Below are 12,867 nucleotides of genomic sequence, written 5' to 3' on the forward strand. Positions count from 1 at the left end.
AGATGATACGGAGGCACATTTAGAATAAACACAGACACCATATGGTCCAATGCATGTGTTCATGACCTCATCAGAAAAGAGGGCCAAAGACATAGCAGCTGGCTGATCTGCTTCCCTTCATGCACAGAACACCAAACTTCTGGGTTAGCAAAGAACTTATCATAGCTATATCCATGATGGCAAAACCATGGGTAGTAATGTCAACGGCACCTGGAAGACATCTTTCAACTAATGAACTCTGAATGTCTTTGATTTGTTGGTGTTCCTGGCTCAATCTCCATTTCTAACTATTTGGAGCATTTCTAACTATATGGGGTATACCTCACAACTGCAGAGTAGCTAATGGGGACCTTGGGGTACTATGTGCCTGTTGGATTCTTTTGTCATCTCTGCCTATCTGTTAGTGTTGAGTCAAGGTCACAAAACACATGCAGGGTACCAGACCACCACCTTGCATATAAATGCTCCCTTGATCAACTTTGGAGTGTCAGGGACTGCATGAAATACTTGTTGAAACTCTATATGCTATAACTATCTTATATAAGCTACCTCTGTGCTAGACAGAGATAGAGAAATTGTGCTTGTTGCAAAACTGAAAAGCAGTCTGACATTCTACTAAGTAATGATGAGCCCTAAGAGCCTCGAGAGGCTGGTAACATGCCCACTGTCATAGATAGATGAAGCCTAGAAAGAAATCCACCACTGGTTGAGCAGTGAGCTGGGACATCTGAAAGAGGCCGAGGCTTATGAGACTCGCTTCCTCCCAGCCAAGGTATCTAAGTAGTCACTGACATAACTCTAGAGACAGGGAAGAAAATGAACAGGGGGAAATCATGACACACTGTTAGATAAAGAGGATACCCCATCTATAGGATACTCCCTCCAAACCCTGTGGCCTAGATAACTGAGGTTTATACACAAAGTGTTTCTCCAGAGCTGGGTGTTTTACAGGAACTGTCCCAAGAATTATGAAACCATTTGAAATAGAACTCCATGTGGTTTTTAAGGTATGTGCCCTAAGAATGTGTAGTTAGAATCCAGCAGGCACACAGGCCACAATCCCTTGCACCAAGCCTCTCTTCTTATAGATAGTGAGGCTCCCTAATGAGACTCTACTCTCTCTGTGAATACAGTCAAACTTCCCTGAGCCAAGGATACTCACCTGGGGAAGTAAGTTTATACTAGTGGCCACCTAACCTGCTTCTAACCCCTTTCCCTGCCTCTTGCCTGGGAATCAGAGAGCCTAGCTTGTGCTGTGATCTCTCCCATCCCCAGAAAGGTATACAAGGTGACCTCATTCTTCCATACAGACTCGAAGTCCTCTCTTCAGAGACTTGGCATTCTGTCTGATAGCTGGGGCTATGGTCTAAACTCTCCTCAGAACCCCCATCAAGCTGGTGCCTCTTCCTTTGTCTATCAATGGCCATTAGCTTTTCTAATAAACTCTTTACTAGACAGAATCCCAGTCCAATGTTCTTCTTGAGCCTAACCCTACAAAACCTTTTCAGTACCTTCACTGTTTTAGTAAGGGGAAAAACAACAACAACAACAAAACAAAACAAAACCCAAAACAACATGCTAAGAATAGGAGACAGAGCTCTTCCCTGCTAGTCAGAGCTACAGAAGAAGGCCTTTGGACTGTCTGCCATCTGCTGGAGACAGGAGAAGAACTGAGCAAGCAGTTCAAGAAGCCTCCTTGACTGGGTTCTCTGATCATGGTAGTATGTCCTGCTTTGAGAGCCAAAGGACTGAGAACGATGACATAAGTGCCGTGGAGAATCACAGAGCCCACACCACTGGCAACATTGCTTTTACTACTGTCTGCCTCGGTTTGTTTGGACTTTGTTTTAAAATTCCATGGCTGATAGCACCTCCAGCTCTTGAGGAATCTTCTACAAGAACGTTTTTGTATAGGGACCAGAGGAACTGGCTAAATGCCTGTGAGGTAAAGTAAGTCCATTTCTGACTTGTTAAGTCTCTTTCTAAAATAAGGTTTCTTTTTTTCAAACAGGGGCAATTAAGAAAGTGTGTTCTATCAAGACATCAAGATTTCCAAACAATGTAAATTCTGACTGTATATTTACTCTGGAAGCCGCTGTTATCTTGGATTCCTTGAACTTTTAATGAAGTGTTCAATCCTGGTGTGATGGCACTCAAGTATAATCAAACATTTCCATGAGCCAAGTCACACACTAGCATGTCTTGCCTTGTTTAGATATCTCAAATATATCTGAGGAATTGTGTAATGATTTCTAGGCCTTTGGTCGTCCATATGGTTTGAACAGACTGTCTTTTGTATGGCAGTTGTGCACCCTCTTGATGAGGAAGACTGGAAGCATCCTGTTCTGATGCACACGTTTCAAGATGCTGCCTCAATTTCATGCAGGCACCATACCTTAACTCTTGAAATGAAACTAGCCCACATCTGGTCTCCAGAAACTGTTGTGTCTTCTGGAAGGTTTGCTGATATTTGTGGAATACATGAGAATAATGCAGCAGGCATGGCGGGACATTTCTTTTTTAAATACCATAACTGTCCTTAGGATACAACAGCATGCCAAGAGGACAACAAGGCAAAGCCATCACTGAAACATATGGAATCTTTTTGGACAGAGAACATTCTAGATGGTGGGCGGAGATCATCTCAGATACACAATGAAGACCAGTGAAAGGGTCTGGCCCTTGGCATGGACTCTGTTCTATTGTTCTCTGGATATTACAGGCAATAGATGAAAGAAAGACAAGAAAACTAATTTTGAAATTTTGTTTATTTTTATTTTATGCATCTGAGTGTCTTGCTTACGTGAATGTTGGTCCTGTGCTGTATGCATGCAGTGCCAGAGGCAGCCAGAAGAGGGTATCATGCCTCCTGGAACTGGAGTTACAGATGGCTATTAGCCTCCATGTAAGTTCTGGGAATTAATCCTGGGTCCTCTGGAAGGGCAGCCAGTGCTTTGAACTTCTGAGTGATTTCTCCAAGCCTAGAAACTACTTTTGTAATTAATGACACCCATGGGAATTTCAGAGAGTCCAATCAGTGGTCCAGAATTTAAACATGCTCACTAAGCTGATAGAGCATCTGTATCATCTTTCTCCCTAGGAGATTTTCCTGGGAAAGCCTAGAATGCTGTCTTTGAAGAATTGGACCAAACTTACTCTTGACCTGTATATTATTTGGCAATTCTTAGGAAAACGCTTGGGTATAGATTTACTCTTTAAGCCCTGGCCATGAGAGGGTTCTTTGATAGGGCTAATGTGGCAGGGGTGAGGGGAGTGGCAAACACAATGTCTGTGTTTGCATCCAATTTTTGGTTTGTGAAGTTGCGGGAGGAAACCCTTTCACTGGTCATGAACAGAGTCAAATGCACAGCACCATGAGCATGCATGACTGTGAGTTGTGGCAATGACTCAGATGGGACAGAAAAGAGATTACCTTTTGAGCCTGAGGGAGCTGAGAAACCAGGAGAAAGACAAACAAAAAGAAAAAAAAAGTGTTATATACAAAGGTAACTGCAAAACAACATGGTGTTGCCATGGCAACTGCAAAAACCAAAACAAGGAGGAAAATGAAGAAAATAAAATCAATCTCGGGTCACATTTTAAGTGTAAGTCATAGCATTGGCTAGACAACACACTGTGCCAATCTGGGACACCAGCAGACAGATACTCTGGGAGGTTTGTAGTAATCGTTTGGGAATCTCTACAACCAAGACAGTGGGGCAAACTCCTGCAGAGCTGGGCCTGCTGCGCTTCTCTTCAGATGGCCAAGGACACAGCTCCATGCCCAGCTCCTTCCTCACACAGGCACTACAAGCTGGGCGTTCTCACCAAGGGAAGGATTTTCCTTGAAATAATTACCAGGAGTAGAAAGCAAGGATCAAGAACTGTTGACCTCAAGTAGGTAGAGGCTAGGCATGATGGGAAACACTCTAAAGTACAGGGTAACCCCTTTGTATAGGATAACACTTGAGAACCACAACAAAGGTGTATCTAGGCCATAGCTCAACAGCATCAAACCACAGAAGTCCTGCTACCCATAAAGGCAGCATTGGCAGAATTGTTTGTTTTTAAGGCAACTTTCCTTGCTTTGCTGTAAATTAACTGTTCTTTTTATTGGTGGCTAAGGGAGCATTAAACCAGATTTGTGCGTGTAAAATAAAGCGTACATTTGCTGAACAACTAGAGAAAGTCAGTCAATCCATAAAATAAGACACAGCAGCTTTGCCAATGGTACCAGTAAGGAACTGGAATTAGTGGGTATGCAAGGAAAGATGAACTAAATGTATGATCTGTAATTTTCTATTGTCCCATGCTGAAATACTGGCTCCATGGCACTGCACTGTGACTGTCATTTTACATGTAGTACTTTGAAAGCATATTCCTAATCTGAGATGGGATTAACCTCTGTAATCAATACTTCTTCTAGGAATCATATCACTGGAAGACACAACTTTTCATCACATAAACTAACATCTGTCAGGGGTGAAATTTTCACCGGCCACTACAGTAAAGCCCTTTCTCTACATTATCCCATTAAATCTCAGGAGCCAACCAACACCAAGCACTTCCAACCTACACGTGAAAATAAAATGGATACTAGAGGTGCTACATGGTTCATAGCTGGAAGTCCTACTGTCTCAATCTACAATGAGTGAAGACTCTTGAGACTGAAATCATGCCTGTAGACCCTCACCAGCATCTAGACGAAATCCAGAAGTTGGAAAAATAAAAGATAATGCAATGTGACCCACCAGCCAGAGCTTCTACTCAGTGTTCTGCTTTATGCTTCTTTGCAACTTGGGGGGAAGGTCGTCTTCTGTGTGCATTAAGATCAGGAGTCCCACCTAACTGTCCTGCATCCCAAGCCCTAAGCTCTATCTGCAGATGACGCTCAATGGCTGGCAGTCAGGATTAAGCCAAAGAAAAGGACTTGGACTTGAGACATATCTCCCTAATGAAAAGCGAATGTTTATAAAAAGCACACCAGGAACTCCCCACCACCCCTTTTCCCTCTTCTTCCAAACTGTTGTCCCTGTTTTAAGAAGAGATGTGTTTGTGATTCCTTCCTTCTCAGTAAGGCTACAACTGTAAAAACAAAAAACAATGGAGCTCACAAGTTTAGGGAAAAAGCTGTTATCAGGACAGGCTGGCAAGATGGTACAGCAGTAAAGGTGCCAAGGTTGATGACATGAGTTCAATCCCTGGACTCCCCTTGGTAGAAGGAAAAAAAAAATCTACTTTCAGTAGTTGTCTTCTGACACACAAACATATACAATAGCTCACCTACCCACCCCTTATGCCCACATAAAATAAAATAAATATCAAATATCTTTCATGCAATGGGAAAAAAAAAAACTGAGACGAGCACAATGGGGTGAAAAAAAAAATCCTTTGCATTAAATGAAGAGAAGCCTGAGGGAATGATAAAGATCCAGGGTTTCCTGGCCACTGACAGCAGCTGCTCTTTTTTCATGAAGGTTCATCTGGTTTAGACAGGAAACAAGGCTCTGAAAGAGGCACCCACTTAAGCACATGAGAAGAAATGCTGGGAAGGAAAATAAGAGAGTAAGCCTTTGTGGTGATGTCCTCCATTTAAGACTAGCCTCAAGCTCTCCACAAAACATAAGCTTTCCCCAAAAAATAACTCACAAGAACAAAGAACAGCTTTCCCATTGGAGCATTGGGCTAACATAAATTACAGCTTACCATTCCCTAAGCAGGTTGGGCCCCAGGAAGGAGCTTCAGAATAGAGCATGACAGATTTAGATCAGCTCATCTGTAGCCACAGATGCTAAGCATGGAAGTGGGCACCCCCAACCATCAGTCACCTAGCATTCACAAGTAACATACAGAGCCAAGGCCTAGGAGTCACATCAGTGGAATACTAGATCTGCTTTATCTTCTTACTGGACATCTAAGCTCAATGCTTTCTGGTATTTAGCTAGTGGGCTCATATATTAAAGAAAATGTGGATGGGATCAGAAGATGGTTGGAGGAGAAGCCAAAGCTTGGCTGGCCAGTAGGTTTGACTCAAGAACAACACTGATTGCCTAGTTAAGGACTGTCTTCAGGTAGTGTTGAGAAGAACTCTGTTGTCTGAGATCCACTGGAAAGAATATCATAGTCTATAATCAACCCATATTATAGGTTAACATCTGGGAAATAGTCCTCCATGTGATGAGCTCTTAAGGTCTCATTTCATTTTTCTTTTTAGTTTTGAGTAATTAATACTTGCAAGATAGTTTATCTGTTTTAAGCCTTTCTCCCATGCTAGGTCCACTTCAGACAGTAGAGATGAGACTTAGCCTGTGTCTGCATCTGGCATTCTTGCCCCTGTGAATACTACTCTCCTTATAAACTCAGAGCCTTATCAATAGACAGTCCATGGTTTAAACCAGGGTAAGGAAAATAAGAGAGATGTCTTAATCTCCACTTTGCCACTATCATATGCTGATAAATAAAATGATAACTTTCAAGAGAAAAACATTTTCTTCTAGAACAAACATAAACCTCTTAGAGTCTTATATGGTATATATACACATCTATTCATGTGCCATAGTCATCCTGCCCACAAATACGACTAAGGCAAAGCTGGAAGTATCTGTTTTTCTAAGGGTCATTAAGAGACTTGACTCTCTTTCCACACCACAGAGCGTGTTTTCTACAAAGTCACCTTGGTGAACATGGCTTGCTGTTGGATTACACATTATCAGTAGAGTTTGGGCAAAGGAAGGAGAACTTCCTATGAGTCATCAGACTGGGACACAGAAAGACTCGGATTGGGTCTGTCAGGACAGAATGAAGGAGAAGAGGACAAAGAAGAAGTTATAGTGACAGGATGGTTCCTGCAATAGTCTCCAGGAATCAGGTGCTTGGCTAAAGTCCAGCTGTATCTCTTTTTGTCTTCATATGGGTCAAATATTAATATCAGTTTCTATTCACAGATTAGGAAAGATACAGTACTAAGAATAGTCAAGTACCTCACCAAGGTACAAACTGTTATGATTTCTGTTCTATTGCTCTGACAAAACACCCCAACCAAAAGCAACTTAGGGAAGGGCTTATTTCAACTTATAGGTTAGAGTCCATCATTGATAGAAGTCAAGAAAGGAACTCAAGCAGGAACTTGAAGCAGAAACTAGGGAAGAATGTTATTGGCTAGCTCATTCTGGGCCCAACTTGTGTAGTTTTCTTAGACCGTTCAGGGCTACCTGCCTGGGGAATGGCACCACCCACAGTGGGTTTAAGCCTCCTATTCTATGCCAATTAGCAATCAAGAAAGTCCCCCCATAGACATACCCATAGGTCATTCTGATATGAGAAATCCCTCAAACAAGACTCCTTTCTCAGATAACCCTAGGCTGGGTCAAGTTAGTAACTGATGTTAATTAGGGGAGAAACCCAGTCAAACAAAATGTTCATGTTCTAAGTCCAGTATCCCTGTCTCCTTTCCTCTGATATAACCATTAGGCTCATAGAAGTTTCCTCATGAAGATAAAGAAGAATTAGCATCAACTGAATTGCCTGAACACTTTGGAGACCTCATCTCCCATGCCACATGAACATAGCCATATGAGGAACAGGAAATGATAACTCTTGGCCTCACCCCTTATGGAAGAGCCTAAACAGAGTCCACCAAACTCTTCAGCACATAGTTGTGAATTTGGTGCAGCATAATGGGTATTATGTGCCTTCTGTTGTCACAGACATTCACACACATGCTCTTTCTTCATCCTAGAGCCCTTCCTCAAATCTTTACCCCTGAGCTTGTTACACAGCATTCTTCTCCAGACTGAAAATTTCCTCCATGAGGGAGGTGATAGAATCATGAGGTCTCGGAAATAAACAACACAAAAGTCTTAGGAAGTTCATAAAATTAACAAGATCCACATGTATTCTCTACAAATCTATGGGATTTGTAAACAGCTGATGGAGAGAAGAGCCACCTCTCTGACCTATCAAGCTGCCTGCAAATCATACAAAAATTTGCATACATATATGAATGCATACATGTATACATGGATAAAGATTTTATGAGTCTTCACCCATGTTCGGATGCACTTTTGGATGATGCAACTTCCATTGTGTCACCCATGACATTCCAAGTAACTCCAATAGACTCATGAGTTCTCCAAGTTGCAATCTAATAAAATTCTTACTTAGGTCTGTCATTGGTTCCATATCTGGGACAAACATATGTTTGGGATAAGCATCTGTCTTAGAAAAAATCTGATACACTGACAATCATGTCATTGGTTCAAGAAAGCCTTTCTAACCTCTCACACCCCAGCCTTTTGTCATCTAGAGCATTATATTATCCACACTGCCAGTTGAAATGGGTACCATTCTGTCTTTCATTTTTAGCAAAAGAATTCCAAATTTTAACAAGACTTTGTTAAATACTTTGTGATCCTAAGTAGATAGGTGTGGTTACATAAATTCAGCTGTGGTCAAAGAAATGAGGTCAATGTGGCTTTTCTAGCTGGTGCCTATATAAGGACTTGTCCGATCCTACTCTTATAAAGATAGACATGATAGTTAGAGTCTTTCTTGAGGATGGTAGCTGTACTGGTTAGTTTTGTGTCAACTTGACACAGCTGGAGTTATCACAGAGAAAGGACCTTCAGTTGAGGAAATGCCTCCATGAGATCCAACTGTAAGGCATTTTCTCAATTTGTGATCAAGGGGGAAAGGCCCCTTGTGGGTGGGACCATCTCTGGGCTGGTAGTCTTGGGCTCTATTAGAGAGCAGGCTGAGCAAGCCAGGGGAGGCAAGCCAGTAAAGAACGTCCCTCCATGACCACTGCATCAGCTCCTGCTTTCTGACCTGCTTGAGTTCCAGTCCTGATTTCCTTTGGTGATGAACAGCAGCATGGAAGTGTAAGCCGAATAAACCCTTTCCTCCCCAACTTGGTTCTTGGTCATGATGTTTGTGCAGGAATAGAAACCCTGACTAAGACAGTAGCTTATTGCAGGATGATCTGAACAGCAATAATAATGTGATTATTATAGCTGTGGCAAACTAGCCACTATGCAAAGCACCTCTCATCTGTTTAATAACTGAAAACTCACATAATCTTATTTAAACAATCTGTGTTATAATGCTTATAAACAGACAAAACTACAAAGTCACATAGCCATGTAACACCAAAGACACGAACTATGCTGGCTAGTTGTTGTTGTTGTGTCATCGTTGTTATTTGTATGGTTGTATGTTTTGTCAGCTCAACACAAGCTAGAAATATCTAGGAAGAGGAATCTCAACTTAGAAAAAGTCTCCATTCAGACTAGCTGTTGGAAAGTCTATAGGGCATTTTCCTGATTAATGGTTGATATTGGCAGACCCAGGCCACAGAGGCGGCACTACTTCTGAGTAGGAGGTCCTGGGTTCTGTACGCAAGTAGCCTGAGCAAGCTCTAGATGAATGAATAAGTCAGTAAGCAGCATCCCTCCACGGCCTCTGCTTCAGTTCCTGCCTCCAGGTTCCTGCTTTGTGTTCCCATCCTGACGTTCCTAAAGGACAGACTAATACCTCAATGTATAAACTAAAGAAAACCCTTTCCTCACAAGATGCTTTTGACTATAGTGTTTATCACAACAATAAAAACCTTAGGACAGATGGGTTCTGAGGAGGACAGTAAAGTGGTTGCTGAGCGATAGAAATGGGAGCTGGTAGAGAGTTGGACATGGATGCTTCTGGGAGAGGAAGCAGTTTGTGAGATGTGAGAATCAAGATGAGAGATAGCCATTGGAGGGGAAGTGCCGCTACAGCAAGGAGAACTGACCTGGTGCCGACTTAAAATAAAATCAACTAAAAAAGCTGGCTCATGAGGCAGAGGGACTGCCTCAGAGTATTGGACAAGATTTCATCAAAGACACTGTTTTTGGCCATTCAGGCCAACTCCCCTATAGCTGTGAAAGCTTGTGTACCTTACCTGTGTGCTATATTGTTAGATAATTTTAAGCGTTAAGATCACCAATCTTGACAAGAATTTTCATATTCATTGTAATTCTTGTCAATTAATTAATTGTGTAGATCCTAATTTAGATAAGGAATCTGCTGTTATTTTGTTAAAGAGACCTGCTTATGTTTTGCTGCCTACTAGAGTTAGGAAATGATCCTTGGTTTAAAAATCTGGGAATACAAACTTTGAAAAGGTATCTACCATAGCTTTAGATCAGCAGCTGCATGATGCTCATTTTGTTAATGATAAGCATAGGAATATTTCCAAGGCTTTGTCAGAGCAACATATTATATAGATGAAAAATTGGAGGCAAAGGATGTCTTTGAAGTAGTAGTCTTAGCAATAGGACAGGATATAGCACATAATAAGGCTAGAAAGGCAGAAAATTCAGATATTAACAAAGGTCACTTGGACACTTGGAACATTGATGAATTGGCCAGAGATTTAAATAATAACCTAAGTGCATTGAATCCCTTGGATTGGGTTCAATATATAATCTCGCTTGCTATTATTATTGGCATTATTTTATTAGTAATCATTGTGTTTCCACTCATCTTTAGAGTTCTTCTGAGATCTGTAGCTACCATGAGGCGGGACATTCTGGAACTTTGTCTAAAAAATAAAAAACAGGGGGAACTTTGTCTAAAAAATAAAAAACAGGGGGAAAAGACAGACCCTGAAAACCTGGGTGCTGTCCCAAGGTGAAAAGTTCACGGAAACTTAGGCTCCTGGAATTGTGGCATCCTGTATAAAGAATGCTCCAATGTCCTTGCTTTAGTTGGTGGTAAACAGATCTGTGTGATTTCCCTTAATATTGCTTTATTACAAGTGCTCCTAAGGATTGATATTTTGACATATAGCTAAGTTAGATTCTAGGCAGTCCTTGATCTGACCTTGGACATGAATAGCTAAGTCACTGCCCTACACAGAAATTTACCATTATCTAGGAAGAAGGAAGTTTGTGACCTAAAGAGGAACCAGAGTAGATACTTAGAACTATAGGTAGCTGAGTTACACCCATACACAAACAAGTATTTACAATGGCCTAGGGGGAAGGTGGACTATACAATAGACTAGATTAGGATCTATGGAAAGGGCATGAAGCCCTTGCCCCTGGCTTCTAAGATTAAGTGGACCTTACGTGGAGCTGTTTTTGATCCCAGCTGTTAACATCCAGTTTTACCCCAGTTGGTTCCTGCCAGTTCTTCCATGTCTGTATTCCTTTGTTTTGTGTAAGAATCCAGTAACCTCTTTGTACCTTGCTGGTGTGTCACCCAACTTCCCTATTTTCTTCTGTATAAAAAGTTTGATGCTTGATTTGACAAATTACATTCAGATCCACACTCCCTTGTGTCGAGTCTGTCTGTCTGTCAATTCCCGCCAACTCCTTGCCCACCTGCACCAGAGACTCATTCCACTCAGACAAGGGACCCAGAGGGTATGTGGCAGGGAAGGAGGAATATTAGAAATGTTTCTGAAGGTTTTGGAATAGACACATTTTTTAAATGGTATCACTACTTCCTGGAAAGTTTGTGACTATAAAGAAATAACATTTGAGAAAAATGCCTCCCTTGAGTTCAGTTGTTGGCTTTTGGGGTTCTTTTTCTTTTATTTTCTAATGGTATTATTAGACAATGCCTCACTATGTAGCTCTAGCTGTTCTGAAACTCACTATTAAGACCAGGCTGACCTCAAACTCACAGAGATCCACCTGCCTCTGCCTCCTGAGTTCTGTAATTAAAGGTGTGCACCACCATGTCTGGTTCCTGGAACTCAGCTTTATCTACCATTGACATGAATTTAAAATCCCTTGGTCTTGAAGAAGCATCAAGGAGGGCAGGCAACTGGGTAGATTGAGTTCTAGCCCAGTGATGACCTTGGTCACTGTGGCTAAGTCTACAAGGTTCCCTGAGAGGTGAACCCTGGCAGAGGAGTTCTGGATGTTTGGGGCTATCTACTTGCTGAATGTCTGTGCAATAAGGTGAGAAGCAAGAAGTGAGGCAGATAGGCCCCTAAAGAGGCCAAGTCCTGATGCTATGATAATGAAGTACTTCTAAATGAGCTTTACTGCCCTGTGGAGATGGGTGTGCTTCTGTTCCAACTCTCCTCCTTCAAGTCATTTCTACCTCAGAGTTTCACACAAAGCCTCTTGGGGGGTGGCTACAGGGATATCCATTGCTTTAGTTCAATGAAGTTCTAAAGTTGAGTAGTCTCTTTTATTTAAAAACAAAAACAAAAACAAGAAAACAGTAAAGATCTACTGATCAAAACAACACATGTCACTAGGCAATACCTAAAGATGAATTGGGAAGCAAGTGTTTTCTTGCCAACTGTCTTTTACAAAGCTTGGTCTACATATGTTGATTCCATTTATGAAATTGGCCCATTGCCTAAGGTCTTATGAATGAGCGATAACTCCCTGCTTGCTGCAAGGGGTCAATGTGTTCATTTTCTCCCTGTGTGGATGTTTGCATTTATAAATTATCCATTCCTTTTCATTAGACAATGTGGATAAAGCTCCTAGCTTGTCTGCCTCGCAGAGGAAGGTCTGCAGATTGGTTTAGCCTCTGCAAAGCTGAGCTTTGGTATTGTTCTTTCTGTCAACCTGCACCCATTTCTGCCACCTGCTGCCTGGCATCACTGATGCTTATCTTGGCTCCTCAGTTGTAATCTAACCCCCAAATCCTGGTCCCCAAATTCTTTACTTTGTATCCAGAATAATCTAAAAGTAAGTCTGATACATGTCAGCTTTGTTCGGGTTTTATAGGTATCATATCAAACCTGCATTTGGTCCTTTCCCTTGTGGACTGGGGCTTTGCCCTCCATCCCATGTCAGTTCTCAGACCTCCTCATGGAGACCCACTCACCATCACCATTCACATCGACTCTCTGATGGCTCCTCC

General features: G+C 41.8%; 1 protein-coding gene across 2 annotated transcripts in view; it reads right to left on the bottom strand.

The window, feature by feature from the left end:
• The window catches only part of Cacna2d3 (calcium voltage-gated channel auxiliary subunit alpha2delta 3), an 857,083-nt gene that overhangs the window by 224,792 nt on the left and 619,424 nt on the right, over positions 1-12,867 (bottom strand). Inside the window, exon 14 of one of the 2 annotated variants that reach the window (XM_085828479.1) lies at positions 3,434-3,451. The exons of the other annotated variant lie outside the window; for it this stretch is intronic. Within the exon in view, the coding sequence (XP_085684605.1) occupies positions 3,434-3,451 (18 nt within the window). The remainder of the gene's footprint in view (positions 1-3,433; positions 3,452-12,867) is intronic. 2 annotated transcript variants of the gene reach the window in all.

This window comes from Mus caroli, unplaced genomic scaffold (genome assembly GCF_978045245.1).
Source record: "Mus caroli unplaced genomic scaffold, Mus_caroli_1 scaffold_12, whole genome shotgun sequence".
NCBI classification, from domain to species: domain Eukaryota; kingdom Metazoa; phylum Chordata; class Mammalia; order Rodentia; family Muridae; genus Mus; species Mus caroli.